Source organism: Sturnus vulgaris, chromosome 3, assembly GCF_052056855.1.
Source record: "Sturnus vulgaris isolate bStuVul1 chromosome 3, bStuVul1.hap1, whole genome shotgun sequence".
Taxonomy (NCBI): domain Eukaryota; kingdom Metazoa; phylum Chordata; class Aves; order Passeriformes; family Sturnidae; genus Sturnus; species Sturnus vulgaris.
The window spans coordinates 54171570-54198654 of NC_142245.1; the positions used below are offsets into that span (position 1 = coordinate 54171570).

Below are 27085 nucleotides of genomic sequence, written 5' to 3' on the forward strand. Positions count from 1 at the left end.
CAGCACACTTTTGGGAAGTCTGCCCCATCCTACAGTTAATATAGCTCTGCTGCCTGACTAAAAAGGATGAGACAAATGATCCTGTGACTCTAATTTAAAAAAAAAAATCAGTCAAAGATTACCATAAAGTACTCTTCCATTTCCCTCCTATACTGCTTAATGAAAGGAGAGGTGTAAGATTCAGGTAGCCAAAAGTTCTGACTCTTAAAGCACTGGGTCTGAACCAAGATCTGTGGACTTTATGGAACTCCTGTGAGATGTGCTTGACATGAAGAGTGGTGTGTGCAAGAACCCACTCTCTTTTAGCTAAGGGTAGTGAAGCACTGATTTTATTTCAGCTTGTAGTTTAATATTTTAAAAATGCCAGCTCGTCTGACAATCTTATCAGGTCAAGGTGAATTAGTTAAAAATGTAGTCAGAAGTGTTTGTAGATGTTGGTTATGGGAGATGCTGAGCATTGTCTGGTTGTCCCATACTCTGTGGGAGGTTAGGGGACCCAGCACCTCCACTTTGACAAAGGTCCAACCAGGGTAAACTGCACTAGAAAAAAACCAATCGTTTCCTACCTACTTTAGGGTAGCAGTTTTTAACCTCAGTTCGTTTTGTAATTAACAGGTGCCCAAGGCTGATTCCATGCGCCTCAAGTTTGTTGGTCCTAGCAGAAAGGCAGACTTGGGGAAACTCCCAAAAAAGCCTGAAAAGCCTGGAAACTCCCTTGTCCTTTTTTATTTTCCAGAGAAATCATTCTTCTATTTCCAGTGGGAGCAGAAAACTCTGCTGTAGCTATATTACAGAGCTGAAGCTCTGATGTCTTTGTTGCTGATTTGGTGCTCAGAAATTACTATCTCTTTACTAGCTCTATAGCAGCCTCATGTAAGCATGCTGCTGTGGCTAAACACGACAACTCCTTCTTAAAACAAAGTTTCTCATTTATAAGACTGCAGCGTGGTGATGATATAATTTTATCATGCTGCTTGTCTGTTCTGCACTGAAAGGCATACACACCAGATGACATTTCTTTAGGGATTAATGAAATGAGACTCTTTATTTCAAGTGGTGAAAGAAAAGAATGAGTAAGAATAAACTGTCATTTTCTTTAACAGTGAAGGTAGGAAGGTGTGTGTGTAGAAACAAAACCCCTTATAGTATGTACTAGAATATTTCAGAAATTATATTTATTACTTGATGAAGTAAATTGCTTATTACAATTAGTGTTAGCAACAATGCATTTACCAACTGTACTGAATTTCTGCTGTTCTTTAGTATCTGCCAACTGAAAACCCAAGCCTGAAATGCCCAAATAATTAATCTCATTTTACATAAAACTCATCAAACCAAGTGACTAATTCCACTTTAAAAGGAAAGTGCTGTTCATCTTGCATTCCTGAAGTCTTGTCTCCAGAGGGGGGATACAAGGGCCTTGCTGTGTGCACAGTGCCTGGCAGAGTGACTCACCAGCTCCTCAGGACTGTGCCTAGATAGAATCCCCTCCTGTCTGCCTACTTAGCAAGTGATTGTCAGGGTAATCTAACCCCTTGCCCATTTCTGTCAGTAAAAGTGCTCTATTTCAGCGTGGGCTTTGTTCATCCATTGCAGTTGATTTGGTGTTTCTTGGTTTACTTTCGGTGCTTGATGCTTTGCATTTCTTTGTAGTGGATGAGTGCTTTGAACAGCTGTAATAAAAAAGTCATTCATGTTAATGATCAGAAATGTGTAAGCACTGTGGATTACAGTAAAGGAGAATGGAAATGGGAACTGTAAGGAATCTGCTAGAGTAGGGCCACGTTTCTTTCAGACTCTTTTTTTTCCTGAAAATTCATATTTCTTAGATTGCATATATTATTATTGTTTATTAGGCAGCAATACGGAAAGAACTGAATGAATTTAAAAGCACAGAAATGGAAGTACATGAGGAAAGTCGGCAATTTACCAGGTGGGTGAATCCCTCTTTTTGTGTAAGTGTGAGAAATGAGTATGACAGCAACCCTCTGCTTTTCTGCAAGCTCTCTGTAGTTGTGTCATGATTTGTGTGGATCCCTATCATGAATCCCCTTGAATCCCACCACTGATTCTGTTGGAATTCCCAGTATTGCTGATGCCATCTCTAGCTGATACAGCAGTGCAGGTGACTGCAGTGGAGTGGTCACTATGTAGAAAAAGATTGTTTGGGGAATCTAAAATATAATCCTTTGAAAGAGCCCATCAGCTCTTACAGATGAAGTCAGTAATCCTCAAGCACACCAAATAGAGATTTCCTTCTCTGGCAGCACTCCCTTCCTCATTAAAGTATACATTTGTGTACATGCATTTTTTAAGTGAAAACTTGATGTTTTGAACTTCAGAAAAGCTCACCAGTGTCTTGGCAAGCTTTCTAAGGGTCACTTAGGCTCCTGGAAGCAGTTTCTGGGGAACAAGATAGATTGTCCTGTTGCCACTTCTAATGTATTAATGTGGATTTGTTTTGTTCTCTGCTTTGGATAACACCAAGATGTTGTCTGAAGCATTACTATTTTAAGGAGGTCTGAAGTGTCCACCGTTTTTTAGCAGGCTTTCAGATTTGGCAGAGTTATTCCTAGGGGGAGGGACACACTTTCTGTAATCTCCATGGCATGTGTTCATTTTTCTTGAAAGTTACAAAGGCTGAAAATTGCCACCAGCAATCAAAACTCTATTAATACTATGTACACAATGAAAACATTGTGTACAGAGTATTAATATCTTTGCTTCTGCAGAAAATTAAGTCAAATAAAAACAATTGTCTAAGACTGGGTCCCTTCTGTTTCCTGCTACTGTTCCAACCAAACTCAGGATCTGAGCTAGTGAGTGTAAACCATCTAATTAAAGAGTGCATCACAAGGAAAATTCATAATGGTTGGTGGGTGTTTCATGTATCTGCTACTTCACTGCTTGATCTCGCAACTTCAGTGATTTCTTTCTCACCAAAACATGGAGTCTTTAAAAATAGTAAGTTAAAGTCACTTCTGTGTAGATACAACATAAACAAATTCATTTTTAAAAATTCAAACCAGTTTCACAAACAGCAAACCTAAGCCAGAAGATGATTCGGGATGCAGGGTTTTAATTGAGTTGCATTCTGACCACTAGAAAATGTCCTTTTCAAACATGGAGATTTATCTTTTCATTTAGCTTCTGATGTCGTTTTCTCTTTAGGTAGCAGGTAGAATATCTTTTTCAGAATATAGAAAAATACTGCTTTTTTAAAAAGAGCTTCTCAAGGGTGGGAATAAAAATAGCAGGTATAGAAAGCAACCCCCTGCTTACATTGTTGTGTTTCTTGAGATGCATTGCAATATTGAAGCCTAAGTACAGACATGCATGATTCATACAAAAAGAATTGGATATTTTTTCATGAGTTTGAGAACAGTTGAGACTGATTGCAACTGGATTCTTGAAAGCTGAACCAGAATCTAGTGGAGTGAGAAACCACTTAAAAAGTAAATTTTTTTTTTTTCAAGGAGAGTAAAAAATAGGCATAGCCAAATTGTGATAAATATAGGCAATGATTCTGTAGGGTCCTGAAAGAATTTCAATCTGAGGGAAGTCAGGTTCTTTTCTGTTCTTTATCCATGCTCTTTTGTTTCACTTGTCATGTTGTGGGGTTGCTACACAGAAATCAGAAGAGTAACACTAGGAAAAGCTACTTAAGAGCAGAATAACATGCAGATGTTTTAATTGAAAATAAAAAGAGATCCTGTTTTCTCTGGGACGTCTCATTAAAAGTTATGTCTTTTCTGCTTATATTGGATTGATACAACAAAAGTGATTTAAGAGAACCATAGACAGAAGTCTCTAGCCAGAGAATTAATTTCTCATATTTTAATTATTTTCAAGAACATCACTGAGATAATGCAAGCCAAAAGGCACTTGTATTGGTACCTGATTAGCAAAGGTTATTCTGTGATAGACTGAGACAACAAGGTAGCTGCTTACTAAACGGAAATAGCTTATAGTACATGGTTTCTTATATTATTGAAAATTAAATATGGATTATTTAATGTTATAATCAGTACTTACAGTATATTTCAAATGTTAAAATTTTATATTAAACTTGGAAAAGAAAGAACAATGGGTTTCATTGTTCATCATTTACTGTAATGACTGTCAATTGACAGGTTTTCTATTCCTAGTAATTTTGACTTATTCTTTCTGTTATTTCAAAACAAAATCCAAGAAAATTAGTTTATACAATAGAGAAATCAGTACAAGTTTGGGAGGACCACATTAGCAGGTGTTCATGAAGTGTTTCTAATGAAAATGCTATATATACTCCAGTATAATGTTTTTCTACAAAAATACAAATCCCCAGTGTCTTTTCAGCAATCATCTGTACCCTCATTTAGTAGACAAGCTGCAAAGTTGTGAATGTCAGGCTTTGTGCACACCTCCTTCATTTGAGAACTGCATCCCTGCATTGTATTGAATCAACTTACAGGGATAATGTGTGGAACCATTGAGAGAAAATGTGTCAAACAAAAACGTAGGTAAATCCATTGCATTGTAGATACATCATTATCCTATGCCTTTTTCAAGCTGCTGCATCTTTTACCACTTCTTGGACAGATGAATTTTTAAAGCCATTTAAACAGGGATTTCTGTCTAATTATAGATACATTGAGAACCTCATACTGGTGCCCTCCTTACCCTTTTGCTTGGATTCATTACATTTAACATGATTTAGAATTTCAGTTGCGGTGGGTTCCTAACTTATTATAGAAAGGGTTGGTGACACCCTTTGGAGCAACCCACTTCCCTAGCCATCATACAGGCAATCTGGAGTTATGTACATGCCCTATCCAAAAGCCTAAAAAATGTGAGGTATATTTGGGCCTTCATGTACCTCAGTTTACTGCTGCTAATAAGAAGAAAGCATCTGAAGTGCTATAAGATTTGTTGCTTACTTAAAAGAAAATACAAAATTTTTGTTAGCTTCAATTTGCACAAGGATTAAACTCCCAGAAATTTAATTTTTATGGTTTAGCAAAGCTTTTTTAATAATTGTTACTGGTAGCATCTCCAAATAATGGATGCAATTGTGGCTAAATCTGTATCAGCAAACAAAACAGATTGGAGACTGGTCTCTGGTCCCGAGGCCAGCAGGCTTGGCACAGCTTAAATCCATGCAGTTAACCTCTTCCCCTCACCTCACACACTATGGGTGTCCCCCCCATAGCCAGCCTGCCTGCTGTCCTGTGCTAATCTCAACTATGCCGGGCAGTACCTGAAAGCACTGACTGACCCATGAAAAACTGTGCCAAGGACCACACTTGTCAGGTTAATGGTACAGACAGACACACTGGTACACACCAGTGCTTGAGCCACACCAAATCTCTGTTTGGTTTTCTAAGGAGAGAGGGATGGGCAGCAGGAAATGACAAGTCTGACTCTAAACCAACACAGATCAGGAAAATCAGGAATAATTGGCCTGCAAAAGGAAACAGCAATGAGAGCAGGATGAGGATCAGTGTTATTGTCAGTTGAAATAACATAATTCTAAGTTTTTTAATTTATCTTTTCAGGTTTCATCGTCCATAACTGTTTGACCACATCCCATAATTCAAGTAACAGTTTTCTTTGGGGAAATCATTGCGTCCTGAAGACCCAAAATTGCACTGGAACTTGATTGAGTATGAGTGTGTGCTACAGCTTACCCTGAGGCTAATGAAGAAAGCGGCTCTCATCTTTGTCAGCAGACAAATGATTAGTCTAGGAGGAGAACCCACAGGAAGCATTTGTCCATGTCCAGACAGACCACGGTTCTGTGGCAAGCCCACAGGGACAAGCCAGTGGACTTCTTTGTCAGAGCTCTGCAAGTCAGGAAGTGCTGAAGACAATCGCTGGAGAGCCTGCTGCCAGGATCTCATCGGACTTCATAGGGTTGGGACTGAGGGTAACAAGGGGCGGGGGGGTGTGAAAAAAGAACTGAGAGCTGGAGAAAAGAGACTTTGTCAGTCCACAGATAAAAGTGGAATGGATGGGACTGATCAACAATGCACTTGGCCAGTGGGAAGAATTATTTTTAAAAAAAAACCTGAGTGTGAGCAATTGTGCATGTAGGTTTTTTAGTGGCTGCAGCCTGTCTTAAAAAGATAGCAAGCCATAAGTCCTCATGTCATCAGTTTAGGAAGAACTGTCATTTTCTTTGGTGCCAGTAAATACAGTTGCCAGAAATTAGTCCTAGTATCACTCAACCGTCTTTTTTTAAATCCCAGTGCGCATGCTTCAGGAAAACACATGGAACATTCATACAGAACAAGTCATATATTTTTTGGTTTTTTAATCTTGACATACTCTGGATCCTCAGAAATACATAAACAGGATTTGAAGGACAAATAATGTGACACTATGAATGCAATGAAACGCTTTATGTTTAGAAACACTCCTTGCTGTCTGTAGCTTGCCATTCAAACCAGAGGGATCATTATTTTTGTCATCCATGGCAGGCAGTAGTGACAATTTTGACATCATGCTAGTGTGAATCCAAAGTCAGAATTGAAATTAGGCACAGAAGTATTTATTAATAGGCCTAAGCAGTGATTACTAATGTAACTTTTTACATTTAAGGACTCTTGCACTGCTTTGAGGAAGAATTCCTAGATGAATCAGTATGTCTTCAGTTAGTGGTCCTTCAAAAGTAAAAGAAAGACCCTTGGAGTGTCTCCAGCCTGTTTCTGTTGAGTGTGAAGAGTGCTTCTTAGATTCGTAATTTTTTATACTATCTTGAAATTGTACATGTGAATACAGTACTATTAAAATTAAGTGGTATGGAGTGTGAAAGGCAATACATGGTTTTTCTAAGTTGGCCCAAAGGCCTATTAAAAAACCTGTGGCATTGTTTACACTAAGAAATTCTCTGTCTTATATTAGCACTTATTTATCCTTTGAATTAGTGTACACAACATTTCGGGGGGAGGGTCTGGAATTCACATATGCATACATTTAATGCAGTATTACAATATATTTGCTATTTATCCTTTCTAATGTGTGTACATATTACAACTGATTTTTGTCTTTTATGTGTCCTGTTCAGTTTTTAATTATGAAGTGTAAGTATTTCTTTTTCTGGCAATAAAAGGTCTGTGTAGATGTGATTTTTACCTCAGAACCTCTGATAGATTCTTGTGGAATGTGTTTAGTTTATAAAATTGAAGGTTGTTGTTAGAGATGTCAGCCTAAAGGCAGGAAGGCAATTTGGTGGCTAAAATTAGATATCCCTCTTTAGAGCTATTTACAAGACCAGGTTTGCATAAATGAGGTGGATTATTTTAGTGAAGAGCACCTCTAGTAACAGGAGAGTGCTTTCCAACAGCCATCATTCTCCGTCACTATTATTTTTAAAGACATTGGCAAACCTTTTTAAAAAACATAAGATTTAAATGACTGTTAGGATCCATTTCACTTTGATAAAAGTCTAATGATGTGAAACCACTAAATATCAATAACCAAATTTAAAAAGCCATCTGCATGCTTGTACCAAAGAAGAGGAAGCAGCACCTTCCTTTTTAATGGAATCAATAAGAGCCATTAGGATTCCATTTGCAGAAAATAAGCTTCTGGAAAGCCCATCATTTTATAAATATAGAAACACCACTTTGACATCAAGGAAGCAGTGAAAATGTATTCTTTGGCACTAAATCATATGGGAATTAGCAAGGCATTAGAGCTAAGGTTTGTCAGCAATTCTGGTAGAATGCTAATTTTTACTTTTTAGAATTTGAAGAGTAAACTTAAAAGTTACACTAGAGTAGTTCTGCTTCAACTTTTTTTTTTGCTGATGTTGCCAAATTTAGGAATGTGTGTCCAAAATCATATCAAGGTCTACTATGTTGACTTTGAAGTATAAAACACAGTATTTCACTTCAAAGGAAATGAGTGGAGCAATTAAATAGATCTCAGTGTTGCCTTAATCACATTGAAACATTTGAAAGCAGCCAAGATACTGAAGGCAGAAAGACAGCTGTTGCACAGCCAGAATAACTTGGACAAAGGTAAGGTCAGACTATAAATATTTTATATAAGACAGCAGCTCCACCACCGTGCCAAGGTACGCACAGGTTACACAAGCAAACTTTAACTTGTTAAACTCTAAGGATGAAGTGAAAAAATTGACTTTGCAAGAAGACATTCCTCTATACTAGGCCTGGACCATGGATGCAAAGTCAGGTGGCAACCTTTTCGTTTTAAGAGTAATAACACAAAGATGAGGATACAACTTCTGGCTCAGATTTCTTCAAGCTGAAGTTATGTCACAAGAAATAAGGATGCATAGGTAAGGTATCACTCAGGCTTTCCCTATCCTCCTTCTGGGGCTGGAGGGGTTTTTTTAAAGTATTCCCTCCAAGCCATTGCTAGATGCAGGACATTAGCCTTGGTAGAGATGCTGAGTTAATTTTTAATTTCTTACTATTTTGATAATGATCAGATGCATTGTTTAGCCCACAGTTCAGCAAACTAATTAAGCACATTTATGTAACTGGACAAAAAGAGTTGCCTTTATTGGAACTTATGTAAAATCTTATTTAGTATACTTGGAGAATTAGAACTACAAACTATCCACAGTGTATTGTATCCACACAGAGACATAGAATTGTATATACTATTTTTATATTCTAATTATCACCTAGCAGAAAAACAACAGCTGTGAAGTGTTGTCCATGCAATAAAAAATAAAGAGAATTTGGTATGTGAAGCAAGTTTGCTTTGAGAAGCCTGAAGTAAATTTCTGCTGCCTCTCTTAGTCCTCTGTATTGATAATTTCAAATGTTTTCCAGTTGCATCAATAACCCATTGGAAATATTACACCATATATCTGTTATGGTGCTGCATGCCTACTAGAAGGGAAAAACCGGGACAAGTCCTGAGAAATTCATGAGTGAGTAATTCTAGAGTTAAAAATAAAAATATGTTAGGCAAAGAAAAAATAGCACTTTTCATGTAAAGTATAGTACAGGCCAGTTGGCTAGGTGGGATCAGTATGATAATTTTTATCAAGTGGCACTAATCATTTAAATGTCATCCACAATATATGACAAACCTTACACACATGATACCTATGTTCCACAGACATAGGTATGTCTACATCCACAGAAAGAAAATTAGCAGCTTGAAGTACTGGTTTCTGAAATTATCTCATATATAATATATTTATCCATTTAATCACACATCACAGCATGTTGCTGTGGGTGCAAAAGAATGGATGCTTAATCAAATCCTAATTTCTTCTTCACATAAAAAATTGAAATGGTTCTAGAATGTCTCATCTCTTCTTTTGGGTAATACATATTAATCTTTGTAACTCAAATACAGGCTATCTGAATTTTTTTTTATTTGTGCTATGTATGTTGACTCAACAAGTACCAAAAAAAGAAAAAATTCAACTAAATGCTAATGATTATTTAAGCTAAATACCATTTCAGCTGGTGATTTGAAACATGGTAGGACCAGAAGCAATATCTCTTCAAAATCACTGTAAGTATATCATGGCCATTTGTAGTTCTACAAGACTGCATTTATTTACTGGGTTTATCATTTACCTACAGTTGTGCATGTCCCTTGCTGTGGTGGACTTTACCGACCTCTGATGTGGTGTGGGGCAGGACAGCCCCACCATCTGCTTTGGCCACCCTGAGCACCTCTTAGAAAAGCACTACAAACTCAGTGTTGACATGGAAAAACCACATCAGATGAGCACCTATTTTTTAACCTGAAAGCCAAATGAAAGCTGTGAAATGAAGGGATGAATTATCATGGATATTATAGAAATTAGACCCTTGCTTCCAGGTAAAATTAGTCCTTGGTTTCCTGCAGAGATGCTTCAAACTCAGACCTGTAACTAATAATACTACAGCTACATGAGAGAATTAGTTTCAAATTAACAGTTGCTTAACCTGACTATTAACTCAATTTGAGCCCTGATTCTGTATCATCATAAAGTACAAGAAGATCCAGCCAGCAACAGACTAAAAGCATCTAATCCAGTTTGGCAGCTTGGGAATCAACTGAAACTCCCTGACTGTCTGCAGCTGGCAGGGCTTGGAGTCAGGATAGGGACAGCCACACTGTCACCTGGGTACCTGGCAGGACAGGCCTGTATGAGCACTGCTGACATCCTAGGCAGAGACCAGAATATTGGCCCACGTCTTAATGTCTGTTAATGCTTTAATGATAAAGCAAACCAAGCTACAAGTCTACATTTGCCTGACACTGTCAGCTACACATGAACTGTGTGTTTAACACTTTCATGTCCTCTGGTTTTAATGATCTTCGGGAGTTAAGACCTGTGCCATTGCTGTAAACTAAACTGAAAACATACTCAGGGTGAAAAAAAAGAAAGTATGGATAAACTTGCCTCCTGCCTTTAGGATCTTCCACATTTAGTTCTATTATTGTTGCTAGCTGTATTCTTATTATACCAAGATCAGTGCAATGCTCACTGATGAGACACAGATTCTGATGAAAAGAAAAAATATATGTTCTGGAAGATTTTATAAGGTTGATACCAAAATATTTTGAAGGTCAAATTAAAAAAACCAAAAAACCTCCCCAGAAGAGTTAAAAACTTCTATTTAACAAAAATCTGAAAAAAAACCCCACCAAAACTTACGAAACTCTATCTATAGAGAGAAAGGGAGAAATGGAGTGAGATTAATTAATTTATTAATATATAAATTAATAGTAATACATTAATTAATATATTTTCTGTAATGTTCGAACATGTTTCTATTTATTAGCTTTAATAATCAATAAAGTTTCACTTTGTGTTTCCATTTTGTTTCAAGATTTTAATGGAAACAAAGCTCATATGAACTAGATACAGCATTTCACCAGTATTTTCTAGAAGCTGCATATTGCATTGGATAGAAACAAAGAAAGCAATGATATTATCTGTATCTTCTTGTTCAAGTATAAATTCTTTATATTAAAAAAAGAAATCTTGCAATACTATGTCAAATTTAACAATATTTGAACATTGTTGTGCTATAGTAAAACGTTTAAAACGTTGCTAAACATATCTTCTCTTCCTTTCACTACTTTGTGTGGTGGTATATTGATTTGTAAACTTGTATAAATTTTGGAATTAAAGAAATACTGTGTTTGGGATTATTATTATTATTATTGCTGCTGTGATTTGAAACAAAAATATTAATGGCTTGTTTGAATGGCCATCCAACTGTATTAGCAGCAGGGGAAGGGTGGGGAGATTGCACATGCTTAATTGTCTGCAACTGTTTAAATAGCTCTTAAGTTTTGGGAGGGAGGGTTTCCTTAAAAAAAATAGAACTCCTTTTACAACCGAACTGCAAATCTGGGAGAGGCACAAGAAGACTGCAGAGCACAGACACTGTTGTACACACAGGAGCTGATAAAGCTGGTAAGTTTGTGTCCTCGTTCTGTGGCACAATGACTCAAACAGTAAATCATGGCAACGTTTGTGTGCTGTGCTTCGGAGCCAGCTGTACCTTAAACACGGGCAGATCACGAGCCTGTATTTCCCTGGCACAGCTGCAGTACACCAGGACAGGTTCAGCACTGGGAATCATTGCACACCTGCCTCTTCCAAGCAAGTCCACGCGGCCACTGCGGAGCGATGAGACTCCAGTAGGGAGGGCTCGATCCCACAGCAGTGCGGGTTGCTAAGCTCCAGCAGGGGCTTCCGAGGGTCCAGTACAGCCAGAAGAGTCTTTCTTGCTAAATAGACTCTGAGGTGGCCACAATCACCTGAAATGGAATTTCCACATGAATTCATTGGAATTAAAATTTTGCATAGAGAGTGTCACCTATTCATACACAGTGGGCCAGTTCTTAGACTTTATCGTTTCTATTAATTTGATGAAAAATAGTGAAAAATTATTCTTTAAGTAAGTTCCTTTGATTTCATTAAATGTTTCCATTTACAAGTCAAATAAGGCAAACAAAATTCAAGCCTTGGTTCCCCACCGCCCATCATGCTAAATAGTTACTGGTAACTACAAAAAATGTATCTGAAACATTATCAGCTTAGAATTGCTGTCCCTTTAAAACATACTTTCCACATGTTTCATTACTTTCAAAAGATGGAAGGCTGTGGAGAATCAATACCAATAACTTTTCAGCTTACGCAGGGCGGATTTTGTGTAACAATTATAAAATGAATGCATCTACTTGGCTCAGTGTGATTGCACATGGTAACTCAAAATAAGTGGCAGATCTGATACAGCATTTTACACAGGTGTGTGATATCTGTGAATGCAAGTAACTGCAATTGTTACAAATTAATGATAGCTGCTTCTTGAGATTTTATCTGTAGTGTAGTATATATATATATATATACATATGCACACGAATATAGTCCAGTATCATCACCTGAAAAAAATGAATGTATTGGGGGGTTTATACAGCACAATATGTTATGCTTGTTTTGTGGTGTTTTTATTAAACAAGAAAACTGAAAGTGTGCTGCCTATTTGTACACTGTAGGATACTCTGCTGTGCACAGTTCCAAGTGCCTTAGACAACTGCAACTTTGAACTATAGATATACATGAATGAATATATATAAATAGAAAGTTTGAAAATCCACCTCAATAAAATTGTTCAGAACATCTTATATAATATTTTGTTCTTGAATCTCTAGCATGTACATGGGCACACATAGTAAAGTTAAATTCAGAGAGCCTCCAGAGGCCAAACCAAATTCCCTCCTTGTGGAAATGAGATGAAAAAAGTTTCCTGAAACTTTTCTTTGAATTCTGGCAGTCCTTCAAACACATCTGGTAAATTCACTGTGTGTGGTGCATTGATGGAGAGGTGTGTTCAAAGAGGTGATACTTGGTTTAAAAATATAAAGTTAGTGTTGTAGTCAACGGTTTGGAGACCTAGTATATATCCCAGTTTCCCCTGTTTTTATCAGCAAGAAGTGTTTTTTACCAGTTTCATTGACAGCAGATTTGCAGTGGAAATACACCCTCTGCACATGAACAAAACTGATCTGCACAGCTGAGGGTTCAGCCTAGTCAGCAATGCATCTGCCAGTCTTTTAACTTTCAAAGTGACTGACAATAACTTCCATTTTTAATTACTCTGCAATAATTTCTTCTTTGCAAGAACTAAGAGAAAAAATGAGCATAAATTTCCCCACACAGAAGGCAAGTTGATTATGATAAGGATATGCTTCCAGCATATTATCTGTTAAGTGGCTGCCTTGACAATGAGACTGTTTCAATACTGACCATTTTTCTTCTGCAAGCATAAAAGAAGTGGTTAGTGACCCAAGCACTTACTCCCTCAGTCTCTGTAGATGCTCTTTGCTGAGCTCTGTTAGTAGACTCTGCAAAGAACCCAGTGACAGAGTGCAGTGGGATTGATGGCCTTGTAAGGCTTGGATGAAATGAGAAGTTAAGCAGAGTCTCTGAGACATTCTCTCATACACAGTTCACAGACATGTAATACTAAATATTGAATTTTGATATAAAAACAGGAGATGACTTGCCCTCAGGTATCAACAAAAGAGGCAATGTGATGCCTATTGTTGCTAATCCTCGATTCAAACTCATCTCCAGATACATTACTGTTAGTATACATTAACCTTCTGTGATATGGGAAGGAACCTGTTTTAATCTCTCTCTGTTTTAATATCCTTCCTCCTAAATACTTAGAATCTAACCAGGAAATTCAAGGGAAGGATGTAAATTAAAGAAAGAGAGAAAACACTGAGACTTAACTGAACAGGTAAACTTATCTTACACTTAGGAAACAGCTGACTAACAACAGAGCTGAGAGCAAATTTTAATTTTTTCCACATCCAAACTGATACAATGCTTCTAAACCAGATTTGGGGCACGTGGAATGACAGTACTGCCACCACCAGATATAGAGGTCACCAGGTTTAGGGGATTGTGAAATGTAATCCTTGTCACCAAGTCTTTGTACATATACTTCTGGGGATGCCAGAGAGGCACATCAGGACCTTGGAAGCAATAAGGAGTAATCTAATCTACATCATTACCCCACAAATAAATGCTAAGTACTGTGTTTTCAACAGCTGAACGATTCTGCTCTTAATTACCTTGTGAAAATCCAGCTCTGCTATTCCAGCTGTCGCTGAGTTGGCAGTACGGACGTACTGTAGGGAGGGAGTTGTTGCTGTTGGGTGCATCGTGAAAAATCCATTCGTAGCCTGCGGTCCAGGAAAGGTCATTGCTGATCTCCTTGTGCCGCAGGGTGCGTACAACACCCGCTCATAGCTGGCAGCAGCAAGACACTCACCGGGCATTTTTTGCAAGAAAGAGGAAAGTCCAGCCTCTGCACAGACATATGCAGAGATAATCTGAATATCCCGAGTACAGGAGTTATTCCAGCTGATGGAGTGGATCAGATTAGATTGTGCACTTCTGTAAGAGTAGTGTGATGAAACTTGGTAAAGAGTCAAGAGTTCAGAAAACAGCCAGAAGAGTGAAAATCTGGATTCTTTTGGAGCTTTAGTGACACCTACTGAAAACCAATGAAATCCACCCAAATACGACTAAAGCTAATACTTTAAGGTACATGCATGCATATATATTTAGCTGCATCCATACACACATAATGTGGATAACTTTTCTGAATTTTCAATGAAAACCTCTTCTTAGCTGTTACCCTTATTTTCCTGTGAGCACATGGAAAAAACCTGCTCCGCTCTGTGTTTTACACTTTCTTTCGAAAAGTAACAAAACAGGTTTTAAAATACCAAGCATACTTCTCTTTTTCTTAGCAAGGAGCCTGTATATGAGTGCCTGCGTCTGTGCACAGCCCCGCTACACGGTGTAGGTAAGATTTATACAACTACAGTGTCATACTGCAGAATGGTTCAGGAAAGGACCACAGTGGATCATCCGGTCCGACCTCCCTGCTCAAGCAGAGCTATCCTAATGCACAGGGCACTCGGTTGTGTCCAGACAGTTCTCGAGCATTATCAGTGAGGAAGACCCCACAACCTCTCTGGACAATCTATTCCACTACGTGATCACCAGCACAGTAAAGAGATTCGTCCTTATATTCAGGTGGAACTTCCCGTGCATCAGTTTCTGTCTGTTGCCTCTTATCCTATTGCTGGGCACTGTTAAGCAGAGCCTGGATCCAAACTCTTGACACGCTCCTTTCAGATATTTATGGACATTGATGAGGTCCCCCCTCAGTCGTCTCTCCTCTGAACAGGCCCAGTTCCCTCTGCCATTCCTCGTCAGAAATAAGAAGTCAAATATAGCAAAACACTGCTAATACCAACACGTGATATCTACTCCCGGTCCTTCAGACCCAGCCCCACTACGCGCCCGTCCCCTCAGTGAGCCCCGCCCCGTCCCGGCTGCTGCGCACGCGCGCTGCCACTCGCCCGCCTGCGCCGCGTTCTGCCATTGGGGGCGCTGCCGGCCCCAACCATTCCTCACTATTTTGAGGGGAGAACTGGGAAAATGTGTCTCCGGCCAGCATCCTGCTTGGGTCCACTGAGCCTCTCTTTTATAAAAATACTGTTGCAGTCTGAGAAAAGGGTCGGATTTTTTGGTGGTTTTGTTTTCACTGGAAAACAAAAACGTACAAACCTGGCCGGGCTGGCGGCTTATCTGCTTCCCCCCGTTGGTCACTGGTCTATCCCAACATGGAGGGCAGAGGCCGCGGGCGCTGACGCCTGGCCCGCGTGGGAGCGAGTGGGGTTCGGGACACCGGGAGTGGCCGGGGGACAGCGCCATGGTGAGTGTGCCGTGTTCTGTACTGGGAATTGCCAAGGGAAGGAGGTGGGTTAGAGCAATAGGGTCGCCCCCTAGATAGCCTGTATGGGCTGTGACGCGTTTTGTTAGGAAAGTGAAGTCGGAAACCTTGCTGGAAGTGTTTTTCCAGGTCAGATGTGGTAAGCCTTTCATAGGAAAGGCATTCAGCCAATTGAGAATACTTGGTGGATTTGTTGATGCAGCACGCACGTGTATTTCGATGTTAGAGCTGTGCTGGGTAGGGGTCTGTAGATGGTCCTCATGACTGGTGTTGAATTGCTGCTGTAGGAGCAGCCGTCTAAAGAGCTCTCACGGACAAGATGTGCCTAGATAAATTTCCTTATGTCAGTTTCTCTTCTTTCTTGGATGAAATGTGTTGCAGAATTCCTTTCTAGGGCTGCATGTTAAACTCTATGTTCTATTACCCGATATTTACTGTTCGATGTGTTGCCATTTTGCAGCTGAATAAGCTGCGTTTGCTGTTAGAACATATTAAATGTTCAGTCTGTTGTGCATGTGGGGAGATGAGTTAAGCTCCCACTGGTGTCTTCATGCTTATATTTATAAGACATTGTGAATAAACGCAAATGAATACAGCAGCACACTACAGAGAAAAGATTCTCTTTAGGTGCATTTAATATTTCATTTTTTGTTAACAGTTAACCAAATTTCCTTTTGCAGCCTCACAAGAAGAAAAAGCCCTTCATAGAGAAGAAAAAAGCAGTAACATTTCACTTAGTGCACCGAAGTCAGAGGGATCCTCTTGCTGCTGATGATACTGCACCCCAAAGAGTTCTGCTGCCCACACAGAAAGTAAATACTCACTTTTAATACTGAGGTTCATTCAGATAAGAAATACCATGGAGAAAGAAAGGTGGTATGCCATTTACAATTAAAAAACATAGCCTGAGAGAAGGTAGTTTTTAGTTCAGCTTATTTTTTAAAAAGGGATGTTGTCGGGCATTTTCATAGTTGTGAGTTACTGCCTGATGGTTGAAGGATGAATTGACTGGCATTAGAGGTGTAAATGTATTTTAAAAACAATAGCAAAGCTTGCCTGGCTCCCTGCAATAAAACAGGCACTGTTGGTGATGTCGCTGACAGGGAAGGTCCTGCTCAGCACCCAGACATGGAACCAGCTGACTACAACAGTCTAATTAGCTGTGAAGTAGTGGAGAGAGGACTACAAGGACTTCAACGTTAAGACATTCTCAGTATATATGTTGCTTTTCTTTTTGCTAGTAAATTTTAAATGGACTTGAGTAACTAAATGCATTCCTTTTGATTATTTTCTTCTCCCGGCTTCCTAGGGGCATGAGGAGCAAAGAAGGGCAGAGCAGCGCAAGTATGGTGTCTTCTTTGATGATGACTATGACTATTTGCAGCACCTCAAAGAAGCCTCTGGTCCCTCTGAGCTTGTCCCATCTGTGCGTGGACAGCAAAGCAGAATTGTCATCACAAGTGAGGGGCACATAGAAGATGAAATTCAGAGAATTTCAGTAAGTAGTATTTTTGCTAATGGTAATGCTGCTTTTTGGAGCTTTAACATCCTCTGGACGCATTAATTGTGTGCATTTATTTATTTATAAGGATTCTTTTGACCCACAACGAGACTTTTCCTACAAGTAAAGCTCACAAGCCAGAGTTTACTGATGAACATTATTTTGCTAGCACAGAGTTGGAACACTTCGGGTTTCAACAAACAAACTTTTGGCTACAAACTTTTCTCTACAGAGATGGCTTGTAAAGGTGTTGGTTTGAACAATTTGTGTGTTTTCTGGGGTAGGTGTTTGTTTTTAAGGTTTTTTAGAACTTTTGAGTGTTCTGGGAGTTCTGGTTATGCTAGGTTGTGTTATCAGCACACCATGTTTTTAAAGGGGAATGTAATAGAAACTAGACAGAATAAAAACGAACTTTCCAATGGCTGGCATAACTTGTAGAAGTTCATGATGCTGAATCACATTGGAATGGAAAAGCAGTAAATGCTTTGAAGCAGTGAAGTATGCCATTGCCAGTCACTTACAGCTGAGAGTGTTTGATTTCTTTTGGTCACAGGACTGTCTGCATGATTTTGTTAATGTGAGCTCAAATAAGAAACTGAGAACAAATATATTGTGATCATGTTTTTCTGTTTCTTTTTCTAAGGCTCCATCCATTAAGTTGCCTTCCTCGGTATTTGCCACAGAGTTTGAAGAAGATGTAGGCTTGTTAAATAAAGCTGCTCCTGTTTCAGGTATTTTTCACCTTTCTTATTCCGTCTGTTTGAATCCAAGTCTGGAACTGGATTTTCACTCAATTTCTTTTCAAATGCTGAGTAGTGTTTACATTCCTTTGTTAGTGTCATTTCAGGGTTACAAGCTGTGAGTAGGTTTTTATTATGTATCCATGTTTGCACTGGACATTGACTCCACAGCTATCTCCATAGTTCATAACAGTTAGGAATTGTAGCAGTTCTCTCTTTCTCCTGGCAGAAGGATGCTAAAGACAAATCTGTTAATTGCAGCAGAAAAACACTTTCTAACCTTTTGTAATATAGGGAATTTTAGGGTTGGAGATAAAATGCTGGTAGTTGATCATGTGGTACTTTAACCTGGATATTTTTTCTTTTATGATATTCTATATTAAAATACATTTATGGACGTATAAGACCTGGGTTTTGTTTTTTCTGAGTGATAAAAATTGACAAGAGATTGGTGACATGCCCTGGCTTCTATGAAATCTACAAATATTCTTGAGGAATTTTGTGATTCTTTGGTTTAAGCTTTCCTTACTGCAAATGAACAGTCCAGCTGGATTGGTTTTTATCCAGGAAAGTAGCCTTGTAATGTCAATATTTATGTTTTGTTTTTCCAACTTCTAGGACCACGGCTAGATTTTGACCCAGATATTGTTGCCGCTCTTGATGATGATTTTGACTTTGACAATCCAGAAAATATCCTGGAAGATGATTTTGTTCTACAAGCAAATAAACCACAGAAGCGGTAGATTGAGCTTTGTTGAAGTATTTGCCATATGTAAATAGGAGAGATGCTATTTGCTGTTGCATGTGGTGGGGTAGGAAGCCACGATGGTTAAAGATTTCAAATTGAATACTTCGCTGTGTTGAAAAAAGTATTACCTTGTGTTATTTGGATGGTAGTTTGCAAAATCAAATTTCTTACATTATCCGAGAGATGGGTTTCATTTGTTGCTTTCAGCTCATGATTATATGCAATGTTTGGAATAATAGTGCTCTTGAACTGTTTAAAACATTGTCATCTATTGTATGTAAAATACATCGGTAATAGTATTGATGGAGGCGATTGGGTGTTCCTAAACCTTTACAAAGGCTTCATGTAAGCATTTTATCTACTTCGGTTTTGGTATCATTCTCATAATTTCATGAACAATAAGAAATTTTGCTTGTTTTAATAGTCAAGAATGCAGCTGATATTCTTCTGCTTTGACATGTACAGCTGAATATAAAAATAACTTGACTGTCAGTGCACAGATGCATGATCCAGCCAGCAATGCTTTCAGCTCTCAGACAAAAGTCTCACTCAAGATTTAAATCTGTTATTGCCAAATTGTTTCAGATAACCCAGCGTAGGTCAGAGCTATGTAAAGGTCCACGGATTATTCTAAAACTATTTTGTACTTCTGTTCAGGGGACCAGATGCTGAGGATGAAGACGAATGGGAGGATATGGAAGATGATAGTGATGAAAAGGATAGCTGCAGTACTGATAAAGACTATGATTCAGAAGGTCCTTTGTCAGATGATGAGGGTAATGGACGGACAAAAGAATTCCTTTTTATGCAAGAAGAAACTAAGAGTCGTTTCACAGAATATTCTATGACATCTTCAGTAATAAGAAGGAATGAGCAGTTAACCCTGTTGGATGACAGGTTTGAGAAGGTGAGGCAGCTCAAGAGTGTAACTGTGAAAGGTGTTAAATGCTTCTTTGTCTGTTGATTCATTTCATCCTGTAAACCTGTGCAGATTTTACTGCTTTTAGTAGTAATCAGGGCATCAAGCCATTGCTCTTTACAGGTATTCTGCATTTAATACTTGGTACATTTAGAGGCTTCTGTCACCTAGGTTATTGTGTTAATTGTTATTGAAAGGCCTAGCACTGATGGAGGTAAACAAAATTACTCTGATGATTATATGACCATTCATAATTAGTGTTACACTTTTGTCTGAGAGGCTCAGTTCAACACAGCAAACCATTTACGGGTCCCTGGTAAAGTATACATTCATGTACTGGTGTCAGAGCAGTGGAAATAAGGTGGAACTTTTTTCTGAGCAGTGACAGGCTTCTTAAGGCATAGATTGAAATAATGCATCAAACAGAAAACATTTTCTAGAAACTGGTTTATATATTATTATGACTTTGTGAGTCCCATACGGAAAGAATGCAAGTAAGGAGGAAATCCTACTGTAGATGTGTTTGGCAGTTGTTCAGCAAATGAGAGGGGAGAGGAAAGAGGCAAATAAAAAGAAATGTGTGGCACTTTAAGCTATCAAGAAGTCGCATGACAAATGTGGTCTAATTACAGATATCCACTTCTTTATTTTAGTTTTATGAACAATTTGATGAAGATGAGATTGGAGCCTTAGATAATGTGGAGTTAGAAGGCTACATTAACACAGACAATGCTCGGTTGCAGGAAGTCCTGGATGATTACTACAAAGAGAAAGCAAAGAAGTATGTATTCCCAGAAGTACTGCTTCACATAAGTAGTTCTGTAATCCTCTGTTTATACGGAAATTTTGGGTGTGTTGTTTCAAGTTCATGTGCTCAAAGATTGCATCCCACAATAAAAGCAGCTGCATATGAGTATTATCTATTTGTATGATAAAATCAAGTGGAGGAATTTTGTTGGTTTGAGTAGGTTATGCTCCTTTTGTATAATTGTGTTGAACTTAATGTAAGCAGTATCTATTAGAGGCATTCATCCTCTTGAAAAGCAGAAATACTTCTTTTGTTGACTATGTCTTTGTCCTAATGTTTTTAGTTTATTTTGAGGAGGCTTACTTACAGAAACTTAATTCTTGCTGCAAATTTCATTGGAAATACCTTTCTTGGGTCTGGGGCTTTGCTTAAGGGAGTCTGGGCTTACATAATTATACATTTTCAAAAATAGATAAACTGTATTTTTTTCTTCCCTGGACTTCTTCAAAGTTGTGTGAAATTGGATGCTCTTGAACTTGAGGAAGATTTGGACTCTCCTGCAAATGAAGAAAGTGAAGAAGAAAAGGAAGAAATCGTAACTGTCGTTATTGAAGAGCCAAAAGAAAAGTGGGATTGTGAATCCATTTTGAGTAAGTATTTCGGAGTTTGCTTATTTGTTCTTAGCATTTCAAAGTAAATGATAGGTAATTTCAGAACTTTCCTGACAGTACTTCAGGTAAAATTATGTGTTGTCTGAGCACAACAGGAGGAATGTCCAAAACCTAAGTAGCAGTACAATTCATCATTTCTATTTGCAAGCTTTTCCTGACTACGTTTTTTCCTTTGTGACTTAGGTACCTATTCAAACTTGTATAATCACCCAACACTTATTAAGGAGCCATCAAAGGTAAAATTACTGAACTTACTCTGATGAATAACACTGGGAAAACTTGAGATAAATGTGTTTTCTCAATGGGTATCTGTTTTAAAAGACAGGGGCCAGAAATGAGGATTGGGGAGGGCTCTGGTATTATTTCTTCATTGAAGAAGAGTTTAGATATATTTTTTCTTATTAGAAGGAAAACTGAGTTCAAAATTTCTGTAATAGCTAGGCAGAAACAGCAGGGAATTTCTTTTGCTGTTTTCTGTAAGACACCTTCATGTAGTCTGTGTCTCACAATACATACTTGTTCAGGTTTATTTTCCTGTGGTCTGAAACAATTTATTCTAGTTCTTTGCTCTTCCATATATTCCCCATCATTAGAGCACAGCTTGATATCCCAGATATGAAAGAAAACCTTTTTCTTGCGAGCTTATAAAGGAATATTAAGTGACTACCTAAGTTCTTTATTTTTTCAGTAATATTGAAAATAAAAGGGGAAAATGTTTTTGTTGTTCTGGAAGACCAGATTTTGTCACAGATGTTTTGATTTCTCACTTTGGGATTAATGTGTGTTTTGTGAGGAAGTTAAATAGTTTGAGGAGACTTAACATTTATTACTGTTAAGTCTGGATCTGAAATTTTTAAACTGATAAGGCAATGCCATGTGCACTTCTTGAAGAAAAAGCTAGGGGCCACTAATACATATGCACTCTCTATTTTAGCCTAAACCAATAAAAATCTCTCAGAAGACTGGAATTCCCCTGCATGTCTTGCCTGAGAAAGGTCTCACTGCTAAGCAGGTGGAACGCATGCAGATGATAAATGGCAGTGACCTGCCAAAAGCATCAACACAGCCTCGTTCCAAAGCTGAGAGCAAAGAGGATCGCAAAGCCAGAAAACAGGCAATAAAAGAGGAGCGAAAGGTACGCCTGACTGGAAATAAAACCTTGCAAATCTTATGTTGTCTGAATTCTGTCTTAGGAACTTTGTTTCAAACTCACTTGTTATGTCTGAAGGTAATGGGAAAAACTTGCTGGTCTCAAAGGACTAATTATTGCTTCTTTAAAAAAATAATTTACTGAAAGAAAGTTAACATCATAGTTTTGTCTTTCTGGTTTCCAGTATCAAAACTTGGGGTGTGTTACTGTGGCCACTACTGCAGATACAACTTCTGAAGGAACATTAGTTTCCTTGCAGTCTAGAGTAGCAAAGGAAATAGTTATGATGTCTCAGATACTTTTCACTTTGTGTTATCTCAGATACCTGTAAAATCCTGATGGACTGCAGTGAAATCTTAGCTGTCTGATTTAGGAACAGAAATTGCCAGCATATTAGAAACTTCAGCTAACTAAAGATGTTTATCTTGTTGGTACACATATTAATTTAACTGCTAATAATTATTGCCGTAAATAATATTATTGTCCAGATTTCTCTTGTTTTCATGAATTAGAAGAGTTAATTGGAATGGTTTGATTTTGCATGTGAATTCCTATTTTGTAAATCTTTCATTATTCCTATGTACAGGAACGCAGAATGGAGAAGAAAGCCAACAAGCTGGCCTTCAAACAGGAGAAAACAAGACAAGAGAAAGAGTTGCTCAACTTGAAACAAAATGTGCAAGGTCTGAAGCTGTCCTGATGAAACTAAGAAACTTACTGTGGAAACATCCCTAATTTTTCATTTGCATTGAGAAGGGAACTGCTAACTCTCACCTTTCCTAGTCCTGCTCAAAGAGGGTTGCTCAAATCTCCCTGTAACAAGACCCAGTAATTTGTCATTTTTTCTGAAGTGAAATTCTATATAAAATAATGTATTGGTGATATCTGTTCTGTCATGAGTGACATGGCAATTGCTGCAAAGTTTCATTACAGTAGAAATGAATTAAAATTATGAGTATTTTCTTACAAGTTATCAATGAACAGTTATATATATGTTGAATGTATTCAACAAATCAGCAGAATCCTACAGATTTGAACTGATTAGATTCTTCTATTAAATTATTTCATTTTACAAAACAGTATTTTCATTTATGTCTTCTCTCTCTTACACTGATGGTTGAATATAGTTCCTTGCTATGATACAGTTTTGTAAGTCAAGGAGTTTACACCCACTCCTCCTTGGTTCTTTTTTTTGGGTAAGTTATTTATTGTTTTGGTTTATGATGGAAGCCTTTTTGTAAACAAAGGTGTCTGAAAAGCTGTTAGTGTAGCTAGACATCGTTGTTACCTAACCCTGAGTTTTACATTTCCTTGCAAATAAAATCTGTTGTAAGGACTGTTACAGTTGCAGTAGTCAGTGACCCTTAATGTTGCCATTGGAATTGGCTTTTCTGGAAGTACTCAGTCTGAGTAGGATGACAAACAAACAGCAGAATCTTGGATAAGAAGTGTGTGTTGCAGATAGTCACTGTCTTGGTGTTTCTGGAATACTCTTCCTCAGGTCTTGTGCTAAATGTATTTAATTGGAATACAAATTTATTATCCACTACAATTGTTATTAAAACTTCCTGAAGATGAGCTGAGGTTCAAAATCTGTAGGTTTGGCACGAACTTAAATGTTTATACTGTGGACATTAATTATTTTGCTAGTGACCTGTCCATAATGTGAATGAAATGAATAGGATTTGTAGTCAGTCCTGAATCCATCTGTATTCGTAAAAAACCCCTTGGCTTTAGGTCTGTATGATATAGACAGAGCAATCTTCTGCCTTTACATGTAAAACTAACCTTTTTACCGAAAGGAACATGTTAACCAACACATGGGTGGAGTGGCTTGACTACTAGTGAATTCAAAGCATCTTCGATACTCCTTCAATAGTTTTGTGAATACTAGATGGAGACAAGCTAACAGGGACTGATGAGGTCTTTTCATGTACAGAAACAATTCAAAATACTTGTTTTTATTGGAAGAAGTCTTTTATATTTTAATTGGTAAAGTAATACGATTCTGGAGAAGGGAATAAAGAGACATTTGAGTCTGCAAGTCTTGATCACTGCTCTGAAAGCTGAAGTATCAGTACAGTATGCACATCTAGATTAAGAATTGTCTGTTAACAGAATCAATAGAAATAATCTGTAAAATTAAGAAAGGTTTCAGCGTTTTCCTTTAGTTGATACCTTTACTAGTTTTCATGTGTTTGACAAGCTTAAGCAGGGTCTGCCTAGGTCATAATTGCTAATTGTGTAATAACTGATTCTATGGTAACTGGAATACTGACCACCCAGTACTCATGATTCCTGACAACAAAACAGAAGAGGAAATCTGAGAAGCAGTTTTGTTGAGATGAGTCAGATACCAGGAAATAAGTTCAATGGAACAAGTAAGTAATGGACGCTGTTCAGTGCTTTGGGGTGGAATATGGTTTTGTGGTTTTCCAAAAAGGACGATCTTTTACTAAAGCCAGTGCACATGTTCTTTGCTAGATTTCTCATCACTGATTCAGTGGTACTGTGCTAATACCTAAAGTCCTTTAAAATAGAACAAAAGAAAAAAAAAACCAACCTTGAGGGAATGAGAACAGAATAAAGGGGTGGGGGAGGCAGAGGAAGGTACTTGAAAGGAAGAGTGTAGTCCCGACTAAGGACAGACACATCTGTTGCTTGGAAACAAAAGAGGAAAGACATTTAAACAGAGGCAATAGGAAAGGAGTTAAAAAGATTACAGAATTGCTTTGTTCCTCTGCACTTGTAATCAGTGAAACACTGCAGTAACCTTAACTGTGCTTTGCAGCTTGGTAAAATCCCGAGGAAAAGGTAAGAAACAAAAGCAGTCATTCATTGCTTCGAAAGTGAAAGATTTCTTTTGTTTCAGCAAGAGCAGGTAAAGAACACTTACATGAGAAGTCCTTACAGAAGTTAATTTAATGAAGTACTTCTGTAGGTTACAAGTCAAAGGAAAAGGGACTCTTTCCTGAAGTTTTCCTAAAGGCTATTTTTTTGTTTAATGCAAGTCATGTCTCTGCTCTGAAATGAGTATGATCGTCTTTGGAATTAGAAGGGTCTGTAACTACTTTCCATGTAACTTTAACACCTATTTTTTTTTTTTTTAAATGTGATTTAAACGCAAATACCAACAAATTTAACATCTACAAAGTAAGCTCATCTTGGAATGCTGCTTAACATATGGAAACATTCCACCTTAATAAGGAAATCTTTGAATGATGCTTTCTACCTAAGCCAAGTGGGTATCACTAGCTCCTGCTGATGTTCAAACCATAAATCTGTGTGGGTGCAGGTCACCTGCCTTGAATTTAGGCAGTGATGAACTTAAGTACTGTTCCACCATCTCATCAGCCAAATGTGATGTCATTGTGAAAGTGCATACCTGAGCAGTCATGTGGAAAACAGAATGCTGCCTGTCATAGCAAAGGAGAGCTTGTGCTTTGTTGGAACAGGATAAATCAAGAGGGAGGTCTGCAGAAAGGAACCCTGGTTTGCAATGGGAGAATTGGATTTGATAATTCTCGGGTCCTTTCCGGTTCAGGATCTTCTGTAATTCTGTGGAGATGTCCCTTTCTGACAACGAAGTACTTGTTCCAGCAAGGGCCCTGTCCCAGTGCCGGCTCTGCCGCAGTCATGACGTCCTGTGCTGTGTAACCAAGACTCTTTCACACTTTGCATTTTGCTCCTTCTGCAACCTGTGGAAAACACTATTTTGTGGTAGAAACCCCTTCTTTTTAATGGGAATTTCAGTGCATTTAGCTGAAATGGGTAATGAGCACTGGGGAAGGAGGAGGTGACTGCTGGTAGAGAAGTGGGTTGAACAAGTTTAAAATAGCAAATTATCTAGTAACAGCTTTCATTAGTGAACTTGATTAGAGAATTTATCATGCACAGACACACTGTGAATTCATCTTCACTCTTGCACTGTCTCAATTTACCTGCTTGTACAAAATCATGTTTACTATACACTGAATTGAAAATTATGTATTTTCTCTTGGTGAGGCATAAATTACTAATTTGCAGCTTCCTTTTTTTGTTCCAGGGTTTTAGGCTGAATTTGTTATTTCAGTCTTGGAAAAAATAGACTAATAAACCATCTGATAAGTAGTCCCTTTGACAGCATAATGTGGGTACCAGGCTCTGTTCCAAAGCCTGCTGAAGTGAATGAAAAGATTCCCCTTGACCTCCCTGATCCCTGGATTACTAACTGAATGCGTGGCTGCACAGTTTGCCTGGCACAACCCAAATGCAGGGTTTTTCTGCAAGGGCCCGGGGTTGCACGTACCCCTCTGCTCCTCCATTTGTGTTACTGATCCTGTGTCTCTGTGGTAGATCAGATCAGCCGTGCAATCGTGCTAAAACCTGATTTGGCAAGGAAAGTACCCAAAGTAAACAAAAAAGCACTGAAATCAGAGTGACTGCAAGAACCAAGACAAAAGTGCAATTACTTTGCATAAGTAGTTCCATGTTTGGTATCTCAAGATTCATGAAGAGCATAATGGTTTTATCTAGCAAAATAGTTGGAAAAGAGAGACCTCTGTGTTATGAGAGAGGTGAGAAGTTTTGTGTGGCTGTGACTAGTGTGACATCCAAGTCCTACCATGACTCTCCATGCCCTGATGATGCAGGACTGGTTTGCTCCTCAGTGAGCAAGGCACAGGTGTCTGCTGCTCTTCCCGTGCTGGAGAGGAGTGTTCCTCTCAACTTCACTTTGCTTTATCAAAAATGTCTAGAAACAGAAGGTAAGGACCTGAATCATATTAGTAGAAGGTTCAAAGGGAAATGAGGATTTAGAAGTGTGTTTTAGTAGAATGAGGTGTGTTTTAGTCCAGCTGAGCTGTAGCCAAAATGCCTTGCTTAGGCATCTG

The 27085-nt window shown here is 38.3% G+C and overlaps 2 protein-coding genes across 7 annotated transcripts in view; both read left to right on the forward strand.

Annotated features, from left to right (window-relative positions):
* PHACTR2 (phosphatase and actin regulator 2) overlaps positions 1–7123 on the forward strand; it is a 127197-nt gene extending 120074 nt beyond the window's left edge. For all 6 annotated transcript variants that reach the window (XM_088161663.1, XM_014888625.2, XM_014888628.2 and 3 more), the window contains 2 exons: positions 1857–1933; positions 5538–7123. In XM_088161663.1, the coding sequence (XP_088017789.1) occupies positions 1857–1933; positions 5538–5553 (93 nt within the window). In that variant the 3' untranslated portion in view covers positions 5554–7123. The remainder of the gene's footprint in view (positions 1–1856; positions 1934–5537) is intronic.
* An 8505-nt stretch (positions 7124–15628) lies between these two features.
* LTV1 (LTV1 ribosome biogenesis factor) lies at positions 15629–23556 on the forward strand. The gene is made up of 11 exons (XM_014888646.2): positions 15629–15719; positions 16418–16549; positions 17047–17235; positions 17882–17969; positions 18597–18717; positions 19384–19633; positions 20299–20426; positions 20904–21043; positions 21248–21300; positions 21999–22199; positions 22801–23556. The coding sequence occupies exons 1-11, from the start codon at positions 15717–15719 to the stop codon at positions 22912–22914; spliced, it is 1419 nt and encodes a 472-aa protein (XP_014744132.1). The 5' UTR covers positions 15629–15716; the 3' UTR covers positions 22915–23556.
* The last annotated feature ends 3529 nt before the right edge of the window (positions 23557–27085 follow it).